Raw genomic sequence first — 21,558 nt, 5'->3', positions numbered from 1 at the left:
AGAGCAAAAGGGTGGTTTTGCCCTGATAAAGGAAGTGACGGATTAGCTTATACTATGGGGCAATTATGGTCGATCTGTTTACTTGTGCTGCAGTCACTCAGATTAAGAAATGCCACTGAGGTGTATACATATGTCAACATTTATCAAATAAGATACTTAAAATATCCACAAGTTTATTGTATGCCAATTATATCTCAATAAAGTTGTTAAATCGAGGGAAAGGGAGCCCGTTATAAAGATTAGGACACAGTACATGTAAAGTGTATAGCATAGTTCTTGACATAGGGTAGGTACTCAGTAAATCATTAATAATAAAGGTTGTGATGACGATTTATGACAAAACTTTGACGCTTACCCAGGACTCGAAAAATAAACAATGAAATGCAGTTGGGGCCTTCAGAGTAAGAGGGAAATCTGGGTAAACAGTCCAGTTTTGTAGATTTGTCACGAAGAAGACAGGGTTTTAAATGACTTACCAGAGCTCATGGTGGTGACAGGACAAGTCTTCTGTAACTGGGGCTCTGCAGAAAAACAAACACCACAATGGAATTGATAAATGGCAGGTTCGAGATAAATCCCTACGGTTCACATTAAAAATGCAAACACCGTATATAAGCCTTGATAAAACAGAGCTGGACCAGGTGTTACTTGGCCAGCCTTCTGGTTCTTGGTTGGCTGTGTACTAACCTGACCTTGGGCACATAACTCAAACTCCTTGGCCTCCATTTTGTCAACTGTACTTGGTTTAGATACTATCCAAGATCCCTTCCACCTATAATATTCTATTAAGAACCTCAAGTTACATGAGTCCATGTGGATCAAGGAGAGGGTGAAGGAAAGAACCAAGTTTTAGGACAGAGAGATAAAATCACAACACAAACTGATTATTGGAGAGTAATAATAAGATTATATATAGCTTATTATGCTCAAGAAAATGTTCTAGGTGCTTTAAATATATTAATTCATGTGATCCTCACAAGGACCCTATAAGGTAAGAACCAGCATTGTATTAGTTTACACAGATGAGGAAACCAAAGCACAGAGAGGCGAACAGCTTGCTGCCCATGTGGCAGAATTGGTTCTGGAACGCAGACAGCCCGACCTGAAAGCCCAGGCACTTAGGAACTACACTCTACTGCTTTGAGGTGGGAATGCAGTCCACTTACTCACTGATATGCAAACAGTAACCCTCTCATTTAATATGGTCCCATCTGAAGTCCCCCAAAACCACTGGCTACTGTCACTATAGTTTTACCTCTTCTAGAATTTTTTTTTTTTTTTGGCTGCATTGGGTCTTCATTGCTGCGCACGGGCTTTCTCTAGTTGCAGCGAGCGGGGGCTACTCTTTGTTGCAGTGTGCGGGCTTCTCACTGCAGTGGCTTCTCGTTGTGGAACACGGGCTCTAGGCACGCAGGCTTCAGTAGTTGTGGCTCATGGGCTTAGTTGCTCTGCGGCATGTGGGATCTTCGCAGGCTAGGGATCGAACCCGTGTTTCCTGCATCGGCAGGCGGACTCTTAACTACTGCACCACCAGGGAAGTCCTAGAATCTTACATAAATGGTATCATATGGTACGTAATCTTTTGTACCTGGCTTCTCTCACTTAGCATAACACAATTTAGCAACTGGCCATATACGTGTGTGTCCATTTCTGGACTTTGTTCCATTTATTTGTCTTTATCTAATCCATTGTCTTGATGATTAGAGCTTTATAGTAAGTCTTGAAATCGGGTAGTATGAGTCTTCCAACTTCATTCTTTTTCAAAATCATTTTGGTTCTTCCAGGTCCTCTGCATTTTCATAAAAAGTTTAGAGTCATCTTACCAGTTTCCACCAAAACAAAAAAAAGCCTGCTGGAATTCTGAATGGGTTCCTGTTCAATCTATGTATGAATCTGGGGGGAAATTAACATTTTAACAACACTGAATTTCCAATTCATGAGAATGAACTCTCTGCCTTTATGCAGGTCCCCTTTAATTTCTCTCAGCAATGTCTTGTAGCTTTCAAGGTACAAGTCTTGCACATGTTTTAAATAGTAAGGTCTAGCTAAACACATCTGAAGGACAACCTGAAAAGTAAGTCTTCATGAGCTGTAGAACCTTACTATATAACATGTGGTCTGCAGACCAGCAGCTGGGAACTTACTAAAAAATGGAGAAGGGCTTCCCTGGTGGCGCAGTGGTTGAGAGTCCGCCTGCCGATGCAGGGGACACAGGTTCGTGCCCCGGTCCGGGAAGATCCCACGTGCCGCGGGGCGGCTGGGCCCGTGAGCCATGGCCGCTGGGCCTGCGTGTCTGGAGTCTGTGCTCCGTAACGGGAGAGGCCACAACAGTGAGAGGCCCGCGTAACGCAAAAAAAAAAAAAAAAAAAAGGAGAAATGCAGAATCAACCCTACACCAACTGAATCAGAATCTGTATTTTCCCAGCTGGTCCCTAGGTACTTTCAAGTGTGAAAAGCAATGATGTAGAAGATATCAACTCCCCGGTTCATGAATTCTGTATTAAGGTCATGGTATGGTCTGAGGGTCTGCACCAAGAGACACGCTTTAGTCTCCTTTTTAACACTGAAGTCAGGCACCAGTTTCCTTTCTGGGTGGTTGTCTTGTTAACTGTCCTTGGAATTGACTGAATAGAAGCTGGGGGCAAAAAGGAAATCATTCTAGGTCCTTCTCTCCAGCCCAAATCAGCCGTAAGTTTGCCTCTGTCACTGTCAAGTACACCTGAGACTACCCGTGACCTTCAACAGCCCCTCAGATTGTTCTCTAAGCTGTGGAAACATTTGTTCTTTCAGTTAAGAACACAACCCGCTGTGTTCCATATGCCCGGGTGGTTTCCTATCCTGGTTTTATGATACTTTCGTTTGCCTCCCAGGGCCAAAACGGATGTCAGGATAGCATCCAAATGTTTTATTTTTTAAATCATTTAAATAATTATGCTAAGGTTTTATTTATTTAACTTTTAAAGCACGACTATAGAAATGTTTTCATTTCAACACTGAAGTTATCTTTTTTTTTAACATCTTTATTGGAGTATAATTGCTTTACAATGGTGTGTTAGTTTCTGCTTTATAACAAAGTGAATCAGTTATACACATACATATGTTCCCATATCTCTTCCCTCTTGCGTCTCCCTCCCTCCCACCCTCCCTATCCCATCCCTCTAGGTGGACACAAAGCACCAAGCTGATCTCCCTGTGCTATGCAGCTGCTTCCCACTATCTATCTATTTTACATTTGGTAGTGTATATATGTCCATGCCACTCTCTCACTTCGTCCCAGCTTACCCTCCCCGCCCCCCGTGTCCTCAAGTCCATTCTCCACATCTGCGTCTTTATTCCTGTCCTGCCCCTAGGTTCTTCAGAACCACCTTTTTTTTTTTAGAGTCCATATATATGTGTTAGCATAGGGTGTTTGTTTTTCTCTTTCTGACTTACTTCCAACAGTGAAGTTATCTTAATATTTTTCTTTTTTTACAATACTTTCTAACCTTTATCTGTATAAATAGCATTTACATAGTTGTAAACAATGTCTGGACAGCTTTGTGTTCTAGTTCTCAAATTAAATATTTCATGAACATTTTTCTGGATTTTTACAGTCATCATTTTAATGGCTGTAACGTTCCATAATTCATTTACCAGCTCCCTCTGTAGAGTTTGTCTTAATTTTAAAAATAAGTACATAAATGGAGTATTACTCAGCCATAAAAAAGAATGAAATAATGCCACTTGTAGCAACATGGATGGACCTAGAGATTATTTTACTAAGTCAGAGAAAGACAAATATCATATTACTTATATGTGGAATCTAAAAAAAATGATACAAACTTATTTACAAAACAGAAATAGACTCACAGACATAGAAAACAGACTTATGGTCACCAAAGGGGAAAGTGGGTGGGGGGGGGGATAAATTGGGAATTTAGGATTAACAGATACACACTAAAATAGATAAGAAACAGCTAAACAACAAGGACCTACTGTATAGCACAGGGAACTATATTCAGTATCTTATAATAACCTATAATGGAAAAGAATCTGAAAAAGTATATATATATTATATACATCATACACATACATATATATATATAAAACTGAATCAGTTTGCAGTACACCTCAAACCAACAACATTGTAAATCAACTATGCTTCAATTAAAAAAATAAGTACATAGCACAACAGCATTCTTAGGCCGGGGAAGAAACGAATGGAAATGTCTTATAAAGCAAACAAAAAGGACGCCTCAACTCGCACGTGATGTCTTCACCATCTGTCATATGTCGGCCACCCTTTGCACATTTTATATATTTCTCAATACAGACACTAGTAATTTCTAGATGTCAGCACTACCCTTACTTACAAAGTGACCTAAAGTACATATGGGCAGGGATAGTATCCCAAATACTAACCATCACTTTACTACAAACATCCACCAACCAGAGTGGATGCCAGGTGTAGAGCTCTCTGCGGGGGGGCCCCTCCCCAGGCCAGGTGTTTTACTGTTTAGTGGTTGGATTGCGAAAAGATGGAAGGAGAATGGGCCCAGGGTGGTAGGACACTATTCCAGTACTTGAAGAACATGTATGATGTAGTAGGCGGCAATGACAATGCCTAGGTGGGTACCAGCTCTGCACACATAGACTTTTTCGGTAGTAGGTCCTGTTACATGCTCTCACTTGGTTGTTTAAATGGGCAGCAGGTGACACAAAGCAGGGGGTAGTTTAAAGTAATATCAAAATAAAAACTGTGGCCGTGGCAGTTGTGCTGAGGACGGTGCCCAGTGTCCCATCCTCGGCGGTGGTTGCAACAGCAGTGACACCTTATCCAGACTCTTCCGGGGCCTGGTGTTGGCTCTGAGTCCATCCATCTCAGCCTCTTTGAATTTCTGCCTGTTCTGAGTGTGGTTCGCCTGCCTCCTGTAAACTCTGAACTACCTGAGATCTCGCCAATAAATCCCCCTTTCATTCTGAGTCAACCAGAGGCCATGTCTGGTCGTTTGCAACCAAGGCATCTTGAGCAGCACAAGGAGAGGGGGACGAGGGAGCCCCAAAGGTTTCAGTGGGAGAGGAGAATCTTCATTCCTCTCTCCTGAATAAGGCCGTCCAGAGGGGAATCCCAAGTGGCTCAGCAAACGGTTTTGTCTCTACAACCTGAAGAGCTGAGAGCCAGGGCGGCGGGGATGCAATCAGGAAGCTGCACAAACTGAGTCTGACCAGAGAACGCTGAAAGCTTCAGAAGTCACAGTCTAATGCCCGCAGTTTATTTAGAGATAGTACAAGTATTACCATCATATGTTAAACGTGAGAGTTTATTTTACATAAAAATTTCTGACACTTAATATTTATTTAAAAACTAAGCTGTAAAGAGTTTGAGTTGGTTGAGAACATGATGGCACATCTTTATAATTTCTCCCCCAAGTCCCCTCCAAAGGAGGCAGGTGCCTTTGGTTAAAAGCCAAAAAAGACGAACAGTGCCACCTAGTGGCAAAACTGGACCACTACAAGTGGGCAGCAATCCCCCGGCGGGTTGCAGGAACCTACAGTGTCACGGTTTGGGTGGGCCAGCTAGGCTCAAGCTGCCATTGCACCCCTCGGGCTGTCAAGACCTACCGAACTTGGTCAGAACACCACAGCATCAACAGACATTCCACCAAAAGAACAAGATGTGAAGTAGCCAGTCTTGTTAAGAATGCATCCAGATTAAGTAACGGTTCTGCACGGTCCCTCTCTAATTCCACAACCCTATAATTCTGATAAGTCTCGCTGACACAGAGTGAATAATTACCAAAAAGCAAAAGTTGCTCATGCTCCCAGCTGAAATAGAATCCAATAACTAAATATGGGTTGTTTATTGGGGAAGGAAAGAAGGTCCTTCCTTATATGGATGATTCAGGGATATAGGACAAGGGAGGAATTGAGTTTGTCTGTAAAAATAAATTCAAGGTCCAGCAAAGATTCTTGGAAGAGAATGAGTCCCTGGTTGACCTCCCACTCAGCATGCTCCAGCCTCCCCTATGACCTACGGTGTTTTGCCTCCATTGCTTCTTCCCAAATACACATACACACACACACAATTGTAAGATTCTGGAAGGGAGACGCTGTGTCATCCTCAGGACTGAGCATTTAGTGGGTGGGTGTTCAGTCAGGAACTTTGTCCTCATCTCTATTTAGCCTTCGGAACCTAACTTTCAAGTCTTACCTTCAAAATAACCAAGATCCTCCTTATCTCCACTGTAGCTGCCTACAGGAAACTAGCTCCCCATTCGACCAGACCCTGATTATACTCTAGCTTTGAAATCCAATCTGCCGACCTGATACACACACACACACACACACACACACACACACACATATACATATGCATATATATTTGCAGCTACTTCCAGTGGCTTGAAAAGAATAGGTACAGCTCACAAAGCCCCAGAATACATGCTTGGCCTTATTGCATTATACTTTGCTGATCCACCGGCAAAGGTATGTTTCTGCAGTTTTTTGACAGCTCATCTTCTTCTCAATCTCTAATCATGTCGTTTCTCTTCGAATGCACTCTCTGCATTATTGGAGAGGATGCAGAAGGCTCTTCAGAAAACTAGAAGGGATAAACACTGAGTCGCTAACACTTCCTTTCAAGGGGAGGAAGTTAGGATAAACTCGACCCTGACATTAAGTTCAGCCTGGAATCCCATGACACAGCTGGGGGCTCAGAACAGCACAAGCCCACGGTTTCTGTGGAAAGACCGATGCTTCTGGAGAGGGAGCAATAGGTCATCCCCCACATCCTCCCATTTCCTCCTGGAATCCCTCCAACGTGGTTTCCGTTCTAACCAGTTATCTAAAATGGCCTTCAGAAAGGTTTCCAGTGCACACACATGGCCAAGCGCAACAGTTTTTGCAGTGGTCGGGGCCTCACTGACCTTGCCACTGAAATTAAGACAGTTAACTCCTTCCTCCTCCCAAGCACTTTCTGGTCCTGATTTGTAAACGTCACTGTGGACTGGTTTACCTTGAGCCATGAGACTCTTCCTTCTAGAACAGGATCTTTGCAGTTCTTCTAGGAGTTTAAAGGGCTAGAGGACCCTGAGCTGGGTCCTCATTCCTTTCCAACTGCATGCTCACTTCCTAGAAGATTTCACCTGGACTATTAGAACCAGAAGAATCCGTGCAGGTTACCTAGCCCCTTTTCATGGTTTTCCACCTGTTTGGAAGAAAGTTCCATGAGCCCCCTCAGGCTAACGGGGCAGCTGTGCTTTTATCGATTTCATTCATTTATACTCGCTGAGCTTTCCTTGGATAAACGGGTTGTATGGCCACAAAAAATTCATAAACCAGAAATCTAATCCATCCCCTTATTATTTAGGTGCAAAAACGGATTCAGGAAGTTTCCCTTAGTCTTGCTCTTTATTCCGTCTACTAAGCCCACTTTCCCTCCTATCCCTCTTTTTTTTTTTTAAATTTTTATTGGAGTATGGTTGATTTACAGTGTTGTGTTAGTTTCTGCTGTATGGCGAAGTGAATCAGCTATACATATAACCACTCTTTTTTAGATTCTTTTCCCACATAGGTCATTACAGAGTATTGAGTAGAGTTCCCTGTGCTGTACAGCAGGTCCTTACTAGTTATCTATTTTATATATAGTAGTGTGTATATGGCAATCCCAATCTCCCAATTTATCCCTTCCCCCCTTCCCCCCCCCCCCCGGTAACCGTAAGTTTGTTTTTTACATCTGTGACTATTTCTGTTTTGTAAATAAGTTTCTTTGTACCATTTTTTTAGATTCCACATATAAGCGATACCATATGATATTTGCCTTTCTCTGTCTGACTTACTTCACTCAGTATGGTAATCTCTAGGTCCACCCATGTTGCTGCAAATGGCATTATTTCATTGCAGCACTATTTACAATAGCCAGGACATGGAAGCAACCTAAATGTCCACTAACAGAGGAATGGATAAAGAAGAGGTGGCACATATACACAATGGAATATTACTCAGCCTCTCATCCCTCTTCCTCCTCAGGGCACCTTCAGCCTTTGTGTCTTGGCAATGAACACTGAATTCCAGATGAGAAGCAACCATCCCCAGCCAATTCATGAACTAGCCAGTGCCAATTCCCCCTTATAACCTTCTGATATCACCCTGTTACTCACCGAACAATGCAAAGTGTTCTGATAATCAGTTACAAAGATTACTGGCCAAGTCCATTACTCATGTTTTCCCACCCTGCCTTCCTGGATTCCCCTCCGCCAATCAAGTTCACTAGACAGTGAGGCCCCTCCAGCAGGGCAGGGTCTTGATCATCTCTGTATCCTACTGTCTAGTATGGTGCCTAGCTCAGAGCAGGCACCCAATCAGTACTGGTGGGGTGAATGTCTGTCTCCTCATTCCCTTGCCACCTGCCTAGTCTTGTCAATTCTTCTGCCTTCATGACTCACACAACCCAGCCAGCTCTGCTTTTCCATCCTCACACTCACCATTCTATTCCACCACCTCATTCCCAGACAATTACAATGTCCTAATAAGCCTCAGAATCACCCTATAGCCCGTGTCCTGACACGTTCTGACTTTAGCAGCGTAAGAGTTCCTCGGTCAAATTTCACTGGAGAAAAAAAATCTGCGGGGCCCCTATAAACTCAGAAGGGTTGGCTGGGCGGTACAGGGAAAAAGGAAAAAAGGCAGCAAACCTCCCAGGAGAGAATAAGGTACGTAAAACACAGGCCTGATGATACCATTCCAACAGCATAACTTTAGCACCTACTGTGCACCCAGAATAGTGCTTGGCCCACAGGAAACCAACGTGAATTGGACATTTGCCATCTTTGAGGCCACCACGGAGCTGTAGGACAACAGACATGTCCCATTTAATATAATATGATGGGTAACCCTCTGCTAGTGATCTGACCTAAGTGTTACAGGAGCATAGAAAGAAGAGGAATAAATTCTGCAAGAAGAGAGAATCAAGGAATGAATAAATACTAAAATGTTTTAAGTGTTCAACGTCACACCTTCTAAAATCACCTTAAATGTCATGCTTTGGGAAACATTGGTCTAAATGTCCAAATTCCTTAAAATACCATAAGGCTCTGTAAAATGAAGTCCCACTTCCTTTTCCAGTCTCATCTCCACCAGGTATCAATAAGCCCTAAACTCCATGTGTATCATATTTGTCATTCCTATTGAGTCCTGAACAAGATTTCCCATTTCCAAGTCTTTAATCTCATTGTTACTTCCCACTAATGCCCTCTCCCAAACCTCCCCAAACATTAAGGCCAATCCCAGTCACCAGATCCACCAACCCAACAAAAACGGAAGATTTTAATTTTGGTTTAGTTTTATTTTTTAATCACTATTGAAAGTCATGATGATAAGGAATTCATTTAATAAGACTTATTTAATAATCACAGAATTCAGAAATCCCATGTCCAAGCTCCCACTAAAGTCATCACACTCTCATCTCAGGCCCTTGCCAGAGACAGGCCAAGCAAGATCCGGAGTTGGAAAGTTAGCTACCGATAAACCTGCAATGTTTTTTTTTTCCCTTTTATACTTAAATGAAGTCTTTAAATAAACATGCAAAGTTGATTCTGCCAACAAAATTGCCAATAAGAAAACACAGCCCAAAAGAGTTTCAAGTTTTATACATGCAAAATTATTTGAGCGTCAGACAACAGAATTTCGGAGATAATATATGATTACAAGTTATGTACTACAACACATGGTTTACAGCAAACATAATAGAGAGGATTAATATCCTTGTTTTATAGTGTACTCAATACTTATTGCCAAGAAAAAAATGTTAAAGGCATGAAGAAATTCCAAGAAAAAAGGCAAACAAATCTGAGAAAAATGTTCACTTAACCTGATTAGTTTAAAAAGAAGATTCAAATAATGGCCAACCATTTTTCCCACTTCTTAAGTTAGTCCACAAATTTAAAAGCACTAACGCTCAGTGTGGTCAAATGCAAAGACATTGACATTTTCCTACAGTCATTGACCCTGTAAATTGTTACCACTGTTTTCAGCATAGCACATCAAGACTTAATATAGCTCACACCCTTTGTGCTTTAGGGGAATCCAATTCAAAGAAAGAACACCAAATGACAATAAAGCTACGTAGACAGAGATGTTTACCTCAACTTTGTTAATAGTAAAAACCTAGAAACACTCCTGTGTTCAGTGACAGGGGGCCAATTACATGGCCACTCACCCCGTGGGTGGACTGAACCGTTATGAAGACAATGGTTATGTAGACCGTACAACATGGGGAAACACTTCTTATGAGATTAGGTGAATAAAAAGCAGGATGTAGTTCTGTGTGACGTTTCTGATTATAAATATGTAAAAACCGAAACATGTGTACATACTTCAAAGGAAATATGCCCAAATTCTCATAATGATATGGTAGCATGGAATTACAGGTAACTTTTAAATTTCATTTCTATTTTCCAAATTGCCTATAATGTGATTATAATACACTTATTTTTTAATGAAAGGAAGTTGTTTTTTAATCTTTCCCTGGCATTTGATATGCAATTGTGTAATCTTCAGAACTTTAAAGAGCAAATTCTAGCAGACAAGCTAAAAAAAAAAAAGCCACTAACAGTCTTGTCCATTAGAACATGGCAGCCCCACATGATGCAATCTTTCTCAGGACCCATAACAAATACCCCAAATATGGAATTGCAACATTAATTGCCAGTGATTGCTTTTGTTTAATGAAGCCGAACTACTCCCATGCAGTTCCTTATGAGGACAAGGGAGGCAGTAAAGTGACTGGAATGTTCAGCTAGATTTCCTAAAGAAGCAATTACACCAAAACGTTTCATCTTAAAATAGTCCACAGGGGCTGCCAGGTGACAACACACACAGTACCCCACTACTCCCAAAGCCTGCTCGCTGCCAATTCCCTGCTCCTAACCTGATTCCATGGCATTCCAGAGACCTGAGCTCCTCAAACTCTTTATATGTACAACTCTGGGCACACACAGTTTCTTAAGCCTGCATTGTTAACCAAGACAAGTCTTAAATACAAAAACCGGCCCACGTGTGTGTTTCCCAAATATGGCTGTGTCTACAGAACCAAAACAAAGCTGTCTAACTACAGCATCCGGTACCCTGGAAACCCTCCACTTAGGAAGCCTAGATGACTGAAACAAGGGCAGGTGCCCAAATTCGTTAGATAACAGCAAAACATCTTAGCTCTGTTTAAATTGTAAACACGCAACCTCAAAATAATAAAGGCAAGCCCAGGATACAGATGACGTCTTTCTTCTGAAGTAGTTACTACACAATGTCTACCCGTAGAGAAAGCATGAATGAAGGCATTTTGAATTCTCAGGAGACTCAAGGTTGAACCATAGGCTACCGGTAAAGAGACTAAGAAGTCACTGTGGGTGGCTGAAAAAAATCTTAAACAGCTGAAAAGGGTCTTTTAGAGCTTGAGCACGGGAAAGAAGTGTGGGTTTGATATGGCAGGAGAGGTGTCCACGCTTCTAGAAAATCCCTAATTCCCTCTCAACTTTTCTTTTAAACCACAAAATTCCTAAGGCCACATATTTACCACATCGTATATCATACAGACATCTGCAGTACAGGCCCATACCACGCTGAGGAATGAGGGAACAGAAGTTCCATTCAGTAAAAAGACTCTGGGTCTTTTGCAAATACATAAATACCTCAATTCATAATACTAGCTTATTCAGGAATTGCTTGTTTTCCTTAAGACGTTCTGAAATTTTACTGAAAGTATACTAACCTAGCAAACAGCCAATAGAAACACTGAAAACATCATCTTTTCTGAGAAAACCTCTATTCTCAGCAGCATTTGTTTAATAACTGAAGTGGAACACATAGTCAGGCCCAGAATCAATACTCCCTGAACCCAGACCTTGGAAGCTGAGGACTGCGTCAGATCCTTGATGCTTAATGGCAATATATGTGAGACACCGACTTCCATTCATCACTCAGTAAATTGCAGTACTTTAGCTACTTTTCTCTTTTAATTGTATTTTGCACTAACTTTAGGCAATTTAAGTTTATCAGGTATAAAAGCTACAGCCAAGTATCTGAAAATACAGTGCAAATTTCTGAAATGAGTTTTCTTCCAACTATGCTAAAATCACTAAAAATATTCAATATAGTGCCAAGGTCATAGCAAGCATTCAATAAAAAGTTTTTGGCTTTTTTTTAATCTATGTTATTTCTCAGACCAGATGACCTAGAAATCAGTTGGCATCTATTATACATTTATGTATTAATAAACATTTTATACACACACACACACATTTCTGACTTCAGCTGCTATATGTGTATCCAACTATATCAATAATCACTTTGAACATCTATGGTCTAAATGCACCAATTAAGAGAGATTACTAGAGTGGATCAAAAAACAAGACCCAATTTTATGTTGTAAGAAAACTGCTTTAAATATAAAGACACAGATTAAAAGTAAATGGATGGAGAAAAATATACTGTGCTAACGGTTTCTATATGTGTTTAGTGGCTGTGCAAAACCACTACAAAAAAAGAGGCAGGGGCTTCCCTGGTGGCACAGTGGTTGAGAGTCCGCCTGCCGATGCAGGGGACACGGGTTCGTGCCCCGGTCCGGAAAGATCCCACATGCCGCGGAGCGGCTGGGCCCGTGAGCCAGGGCTGCTGAGCCTGTGCGTCCGGAGCCTGTGCTCCGCAACAGGAGGGACCACAACAGTGAGAGGCCCGCGTAACGCAAAAAAAAAAAAGAGTCAGAAGAACTGGGTTTGAAACCAAACTCTATCAGGGCTGCAAATTGGGAAGGCCCTTAGTTTCTCAGCCTCGGTTTCCTCCTACAAAAAGAAACGAACAACACCTAATTCCATAAGGTGTTTCTAAATTTTAAAATCTATATGAAATATTGTAAAGTGTTGTTATAAAAGCAAACGAGGAAACGTATTCTAGCGACCACTAAACATAGTCTAGTCCTGTTATCCTTTTATTGCTTTAACAGACTGATGAATATAATCACTGCGTATCTTATCATGAAGTTGATATTACCAATACTTACCTGTATAAAACGTCAGGCTTTAAAAACTGAAGTAGCATCTAAAAACCAAGAAATCCATCTCTGGCTCTGCCTTCCTATGCAAAATCAGGCAATGGAGGACACTCTTCATAAAAACATATTTTAAGACACTTCAGAGTTGCTCTCTAAGGCCAGGTCTCAAGGAACCACCATTAATTCAAGATCCATTTACTGTGCATGCATTCTATGCAAGGTCCTGTGCACAGGCTTCAGAACAGAGAGATGAACACCTCTTCATTTCCTAAATGCTGACTGTGAACCAGCCATTTACCTACATCATTTCTAATCTTGAGAACCCCTTATAAGATTCCCATACCCATTTTGCAAATTAAAAAACAGCCTCAATGGAAGTGAAAAGACTCACTGAAGAGTCTTGCAGAAGCAAGTAGGAAAGATCCTGGTTCTGGCTCCCAAACCCAGGCTCTTTCCAGTCCATGATCCTCACCCGAAGAGGCACAGCACAGTCCCTGCCAGAAGCAAGATGCCCCTATATGAAGGTTGTTAAGAGAATAGACACACCTTAAAAAGAGAGATAGGGGACTTCCCTGGTGGTCCAGTGGGTAAGACTCTGAGCTCCCAATGCAGGGGGCCCAGGTCAACCCCTGGTCGGGGAACTAGATCCCATATGCCGCAACTAAGAAGTCTGCATGCCACAACTAAAGATCCCTCATGCTGCAGTGAAGATCCTGCATGCCGCAACTAAGACCCGGCGCAGCCTAAATAAATAAATAAACAAACAAATAAATATTTGAAAAAAGAGAGAGAGATGGATAATCTCAGGGGGCATTTTTATCCAGCTGTGGTAATAATCAAATTTATCAACCAAGATAAGAGATGGTGCCTGTCTTCAGAGACCTTACATTGTAGTTGAGAAGACTAATAGCCTTGAAACCCTGATGAGGCGCTAAAGACAGCACGAAAGAGCATTTATGGACTGCCCTCCACTGTAGGAATACGACAGCCAAGAGGATGCCAAGCTTCAAGACTCACCTGGGAAAGATCAGGGGACATGCTGACAAATACACCCCTTTATGAATGTTTAAAATATCCCTGTAGTACTTACAATATTAACTTCTCTATAGAGGGTTCCCAGGGGACGTTAAGCTGAATTAGATCACACACAGCCTGGCAGCCTGTAGGAAGCAATGACACCCATCAACACCCCCTTACCCCCACACACCTGTAAAAGGTGTAGAGGGACTCTAGAATAAATAACTTGGATTTCAGTTGTTGCTCTGCCACTTACTAGATACTCGAGCTGAGGTCTAAAACTTGGTTTCCTCGTCTATAAAATGGGAAGAATAAGTCCTCAATCTCAGAGTGTCACGGTGAGCATTAAATGAGGTCAAGCACATCGAGCGACTATCCCAGTGTTACAAAGTGCTCAGTAAATTCTAGCTGCTTTCAGCACGATCAGCATCATCAACAGCATCTGAGGCTCAAAACCACTTTCCCCTCAGCTGGATTCTGAGTAGCAGGTGTTCTTTTTTCAAGTACAGGGAGGCTGGTCTCTTCAAGCTAATTAAAAGGACAGACTCAACCAGCTCTCCTTGCAAGAGCTCACTGCACGCACTTCCTCTCTCTCCTGAAGTTACCTGGCCTGTCTTTCCCCAACAGCACAATTCTCAAAAACTCAACTTCCCATAAGAAGCAAAGTAATGAGTCTACCTTTTCTCCAAACAGTAAATTCTCATGGATAGTTCTGTTCCTGGCTGGGTATCACTTGATTTACATATAAAAGGTATCATCTTTCATGTGTTTTGCTACTAACAAGCTGTTCTCCTCACAAAATTCCTAAGGTGAAAATTTCCAAGGTGGGTTCCACATAGGTAGTGTTTGGTACACAGAAGGGACCCCAGTTCAGTTCAGTTGATGGAAAGGATCTGTACTGAAGAGGTTATGGAAAGAACATTGGGTAGGTGGTGTGCCAAAGCCACAAACTGGCCTTGAATGCCAGGCAATGGCATTTGTGCTGGCCTCTTATCAGGACGTAGAATTCAAGATAAATTCTTTGGAAGTTTCCTAATTCAAGATTAATCTGACTGAGGCATGCAGGATGAACTACAGAGGTGGGTGCACTGGGGCAGGGAGAATATGTGAGCTGACTGCTTGTGAGCTGAGGTCAGGCCAAGGGCAGTCACATCTAGTGCTTTTTATAAGACACACACACACACACACACACACACACACACACAAATATCCCTCAACCATATACACCCACTCTGCCCAGGAAAGTAGCACCCAAAGAACTTGTTTTGCCCATCTGGCTGTGAAAAGCTCCACAGAGGCTTTGGTTACAGCAATCACAGATGATAACTTCTACATGTGTCTCGTCTTGCTTATCTGTAGCAAAAACTCAGAGAGAATTTGATTTTCTGAGCTTACTCCTTACATCTCATTCTGCCACGTTTGCCCACAGCAAATTTTTTTTTTTCCTGCTCAATTGCCTTGGTGGCTGACAACATAAAGTTATCAGAAAGTAAAAGATGTCAAGAAACCTTTAGAACTCAAAGAAGCTTACTAACCAAATAGGACACTACAATAAGCAATCACTAAAATAAAAGATTACAGGGATGTTTAAGAGTTTATTTTCAAACTAATGTCGAAGAGAACAGTTCTCAACACAAAATGACCCTGCCTTCACAACTCACATAGATATAAGACACTGGAAGAAAAGAACTATGTACTCAATTACATTCAATGTAGGATTGGGGGCAGAGGGATGGAATGACGACACTGAGATCCCGATTAAGAGAATATTAAATTCCTCACAGCCCACTATCAGCAAAGTGTTCCAGGCGTTTAGGCAGTGACTTTACCATTGTGAACCTCAGTTTCCCCCACATGCAAAACAGGAATTAAAATAGCACTAACATCCCTCCTGTTAAGGATTAATGGGGCCAAGCATCACCCACGTAGCACACAACGAGAACTCAATAAATGGTCATATTGACATAACTGGTCTATTTCCAATTTGCCTCATTCTATCAATAATTCCAAATATGAGGAGAGTCAGAGGTGAGTGGAATCCTCGTTAATAAAAGGATTTAATTAGTCACTACTTTACTATAACAATAGTTTACTGGGATTCTGCTCAAAGGAGGCAAGGGCACTGCCAAGAAATGAGGCTTTTTACCTTTGACAGAAAACATAAAATTTGTGGTAGCTCCACCCAGCCCCCCACAAGGCAGTGCTAGCAGTGGCCTGGGCTGCCTACAATCTTTTAAAAAAGGGAGGGTGGTGATGGTGAAAGGCCATATGATCTGTCTTGAACAGGGTTTCGTACGGCCAAAGATCTCAGAGCATCACAGAATTTCAAGGCTGGAAAGGACCACAATTTCCAAATGTTATGTATGAGCCTTGAAGTCCAGATCAATCCATCAAGATGAGAAAATGCAAAATCCAGGCACACATACTCCCTGAAACAAAGAACCCCAACCCTGCCAAGCCCTTCCAACAGGACAAGGGGGAAAGCCAAGCCAGCAATAGGCATTACAGCTACTACGCCTGTGGGCCTGCTGTGCTTTCTAGAAGCTAAGCTCCCCAAAGGCAGGCATGTTACCATGTGAGTCTGTAAGTCACGAGGGCACTAAAATATTGTTCTCAATTCCTTTCTAAAATTTCATTTCGCCCTTCCCTCTTAAAAAGCAGCGGTAGAAAATTAACATCTAAGGTTTCACAACATTTATAGTAAGTCCAAACGTCTCAAACTGAAGTCAAAAATCTTATATACAAGTACAAAGTTGGAGAATAAATGGCTTTCTCCATTTTTAAAAATAAATCATTAAGGCAAATCTACCATCAAATGCCCTTTGATGCTTCTGAACCCATTAATTCATTCAATAAAAGTTCACTAATGTGAGGCACTGAATAGTGTGGTTCTTCTATTTTAAATGTACAGTATGTCTTACATGTCTGGAAATCAATCCCTCAAAATTCTAACAGAGGACATTTTAAGAAGACTGCAGAGATGGGGGACAGGATAAAGGTCCCATGCAGAAATCTCTCCCACCCTTTAAGTAACAAAAATCTTTCATAAAAATATAACTTTAGAACTCTTGGGTTGGTTCCCCAGTCCTCTTAAAGGGAGCTTGGTGAATATAATTTGTGGAGTTTGGTGAATATAATTACACTTCCGGAGGAAATCCAGTTTAACAAGCTTATAATTATAGACTTCCTATTTAATAAAAGTGCAAAGATAAATTAAGTTCTTTCTTACATAAAAATGTAAAGCCTAAGTAAATACACTAGATTATAAGGGGGCCAAAAAACTAAAAGATGAGCTAAAACTCTTATAACAGAAATGAAAAACACTTGAACTCTCAGCATGGTATGAGGCATTTCAAATTCCCATCTGCTAATATCACAGCTCGAAAAACTAGCCGGCAAATTTAAAGGCAGAGAATCAGGTGCAGTGAGGCCTTGGGCAGCATGAAATCCGGGATGACGACACAAAGTAAGCCAACAGGCTTTGCTAAAGTGTCAAGTCCAACCAGTGAACAGGGACAGAAAACCCCAGTGACTCTGAAAGTTACATATACGTGGAATTTAAAATACTCACAGGACTTCCCTGGTGGCGCAGTGGTTAAGAATCTGCCTGCCAATGTAGGGGACAAGGGTTGGAGCCCTGGTCCGGGAAGATCCCACATGCTGCAGAGCAACTAAGCCAGTGCACCACAACTACTGAGCCTGCGCTCTAGAGCCCGCGAGCCACAACTACTGAAGCCCGTGCGCCTAGGGCCTGTGCTCTGCAACGAGAAGCTCACACACCTCAACGAAGAGTAGCCCCCGCTCGCCGCAACTAGAGAAAGCCTGCACGCAGCAACGAAGACCCAATGCAGCCATAAATAAATAAATAGATAGATAAATAAATAATAAAATAAAATACATTCCTACTCCACTGTCAGTTACACCGAAGTCCAAAGAGAAACGAGGGAGGAAGCAGAGGGGCTCAGGAATGTGCCCGAGACGCTGACCAGAGGAGAACTGGCTGGAAAGGGCTTGCCTTGGAGTCTCCCAGAGGTCGGCATTTACTCATTTAACATGGACAAGTGGCCGAGACCTTCCAGTGAGTGCCAGGTGGGGAAACCCTTCTCTGGCCACTCAGCTCAGCTCCCTCATTAAATTCAGAGTGAAACCAGCTGCCGGGAAAGGCAAAGGGTGACCCCACCAAAGCTCTGGAAAGCCAAGAGAGTAGACTGAGTGCCTGGATGAGTGCTAGAAGGGAGATTTCAGGCCGCTGTAGGGAAGAAAAGGAAAGCATCCTCAGGGTGCTGCTCTGCTCCTGGCTGGAAATAAAGCGTGGTTTCTCTGTAGAATGTGTTGGGGCCACATTCCAGTCCGCTAGGCCTCACTGCCATCAGGGAGGGAGAACAGATGGAGGAAGGCGCAGGAAGAAGGGCAGGGAGTCCCCAAAGATAAATAAAACGATGCGGATGAACAGACCAGCTCAGACGATATTTCAACAGAGGACAAAAAAGATCAATTCTGGACAAGAATTATTTAAATTATAAGACAGAAATACACATAAAATTCTGCACTAAATATGAGTGGACTTTTTTTGGGGGGGGGGTCCTTGTAGCCTAATTTTTTTTTGATACTCTAAGATTACTTTAAGATTTTTTTTCACTTTTTTAGATTCTTTTCCCATTACAGGTCATTACAGAGTATTGAGAAGAGTTCCCTATGCTATACAGTAATTCCCTATTGCTTATCTATTTTATGTATAGTGGTTTGTATCTTTTAATCCCACACTCCTAATTTATCCTTCTTTCCCTCCTTTTCCCCTTTGGTAACATAAGTTTATTTTCTATGTCTGTGAGTCTGTTTCTGTTCTGTAAATAGATTCATTTGCATGATCTTTTGATTCCACGTATAAGTGATATCATATCTGTCTTTCTAAACAGAGGTTAAGTTTTATTTAAATCTTATTTCATTCATTTCTTCAATCAAATGACATTAAGAAACTGTATTCAAATATAGATATGTGACATCATTTTATTTTTTAATAGATCTTTACTGGAGTATAATTGCTTCACAATACCATGTTAGTTTCTGTTGCACAACAAAGCGTATCAGCCATACGCATACACATGTCCCCATCTCCCCTCCCTCTTGAGCCTCCCTCACACCCTCCCTATCCCACCCCTCTAGGTCATCACAAAGCACCGAGCTGATTCCCCTGTGCTATGCTGCTGCTTCCCACCAGCCAACTATTTTACATTCGGTAGTGTATACATGTAGATGCTACTCTGACTTTGCCCCACCTTTGCCCTCTCACCCCATGTCATCAAGTCCATTCTCTATGTCTACCTCTTTATTCCTGCCCCACAACTAGATTCATCAGTACTGTTTTTTGGGTTTTTTGTGGGTTTTTTAGATTCCATATATATGCGTTAGCATACGATATTTGTTTTTCTCTTTCTGACTTACTTCACTCATATGACAGTCTCTAGGTCCATCCACCTCACTACAAATAATTCAATTTCGTTTCTTTTTATGGCTGAGTAATATTCCATTGTATATATGTGCCACATCCTCTTTATCCACTCATCTGTCGATGGACATTTAGGTTGGTTCCATGTCCTGGCTATTGTAAATACTGCTGCAATGAACATTGTGGTGCATGTCTCTTTTTGAATTATGGTTTTCTCAGGGTATATGCCCAGTAGTGGGATTGCTGGGTCGTATGGTAGTTCTATTTTCAGTTTTTTAAGGCACCTCCATACTGTTTCCCATAGTGGTTGTATCAATTTACATTCCCACCAACAGTGTAGGAAGGTTCCCTTTTCACCACACCCTTTCCAGCATTTATTATTTCTAGCTTTTTTGATAATGGCCATTCTGACCTGCGTGAGGAGATACCTCATTGTAGTTTTGATTTGCATTCCTCTAATAATTAGTGATGTTGAGCAGCTTTTCACATGCCTCTTGGCCATCTGTATGTCTTCCTTGGTGAAATGTCTATTTAGGTCTTCCACCCATTTTTTAACAGGACGGTTTGTTTTTTTGATATTGAGCTCCATGAGCTGTTTGTATATTTTGGAGATTAATCCTTTGTCTGTTGCTTCATTTGCAAATATTTTCTCCCATTCTGAGGGTTGTCTTTTTGTCTTGTTTATGGTTTCCTTTGCTGTGCAAAAGCTTTTAAGTTTAATTAAGTCCCATTTGTTTATTTTTGTTTTTATTTGTTACTGTAGGAAGTGGGTCAAAAAGTGTTTTTCCTGGGCTTCCCTGGTGGCGCAGTGGTTGAGAGTCCACCTGCCAATGCAGGGGACGCAGGTTTGTGCCCCGGTCCGGGAAGATCCCACATGCCGCAGAGCGGCTGAGCCCATGAGCCATGGCTGCTGAGCCTGTGCGTCCGGAGCCTGTGCTCCGCAACGGGAGAGTCCACAACAGTGAGAGGCCTGTGTACTGCAAAAAAAAAAAAAAAAGTTTTTCCTATGTTTTCCTCTAAGAGTTTTATAGTGTCTGGCCTTACATTTAGGTCTTTAATCCATTTTGAGTTTATTTTTGTGTGTGGTGGTAGAGAGTGTTCTAATTTCATTCTTTTACATGTGGCTGTCCAGTTTTCCCAGCACCGCTTATTGAAGAGACTGTCTTTTCTCCATCGTATGTTCTTGCCTCCTTTGTCGTAAATTAGGGGCCCATATGTGCATGGGTTTATCTCTGGGCATTCTACCCTGTAGCATTGATCTATATTTCTGTTTTTGTGCCAGTACCATACTGTCTTGATTACTGTAGCTCTATGGTATATAGTTTGAAGTCGGGGAGCCTGATTCCTCCAACTCTGTTTTTCTTTCTCAAGATTGCTTTGGCTTATTCAGGGTCTTTTGTATTTCCATACGAAATTTAAGATTTTTTGTTCTAATTCTGTGAAGAACATCACTGGTAACTTGATAGGGATTGCACTGAATCTGTAGATTGCTTTGAGTAGTAGAGTCATTTTCACAATATTGATTCTTCCAATGCAAGAACATGGTATATTTTTCCAACTGTTTATGTGGTCTTTGATTTCTTTCATCAGTGTTTTATAGTTTTCTGAGTACAAGTCTTCTTCCTCCTTAGGCAGGTTTATTCCTAGGTATTTTATTCTTTTTGTTGCAGTGGTAAATGGGAGTCTTTCCTTAATTTCTCTGATTTTTCATTGTTGGTGTATAGGAATGCAAGAGATTTCTGTGCATCAATTTTGCATCCTACAACCTTACCAAATTCATTGATTAGTTCTAGTAGTTTTCTGGTGGCATCTTTAGGATTTTCTATGTATAGTATCATGTCATCAGCAAACAGTGACAGTTTTACTTCTTTTCCAATTTATATTCCTTTTATTTCTTTTTGTTCTCTGATTACTGTGGCTAGGACTTTCAAAACTATGTTGAATAAGAGCACTGAGAGTGGACATCCTTGTCTTATTCCTGATCTTAGTGGAAATGCTTTCAGTTTTTCACCATTGAGTATGATGCTTGCTGTGGGTTTGTCATACATGGCCTTGATTATGTTGAGGTAGGTTC

At 41.6% G+C, this 21,558-nt stretch overlaps 1 protein-coding gene across 15 annotated transcripts in view; it reads right to left on the bottom strand.

Annotated features, from left to right (window-relative positions):
* The window catches only part of SORBS1 (sorbin and SH3 domain containing 1), a 239,490-nt gene that overhangs the window by 116,880 nt on the left and 101,052 nt on the right, over positions 1 to 21,558 (bottom strand). For all 15 annotated transcript variants that reach the window (XM_082854122.1, XM_082854125.1, XM_082854126.1 and 12 more), the window contains one exon: positions 477 to 521. In XM_082854122.1, coding sequence (XP_082710248.1) covers positions 477 to 486 — 10 coding nt within the window. In that variant the 5' untranslated portion in view covers positions 487 to 521. The remainder of the gene's footprint in view (positions 1 to 476; positions 522 to 21,558) is intronic.

The sequence above is a fragment of the Leucopleurus acutus genome, assembly GCF_964270905.1.
Source record: "Leucopleurus acutus genome assembly, chromosome: 14".
Lineage (NCBI taxonomy): Eukaryota > Metazoa > Chordata > Mammalia > Artiodactyla > Delphinidae > Leucopleurus > Leucopleurus acutus.
This window is presented reverse-complemented; position numbering and strand designations above follow the sequence as displayed.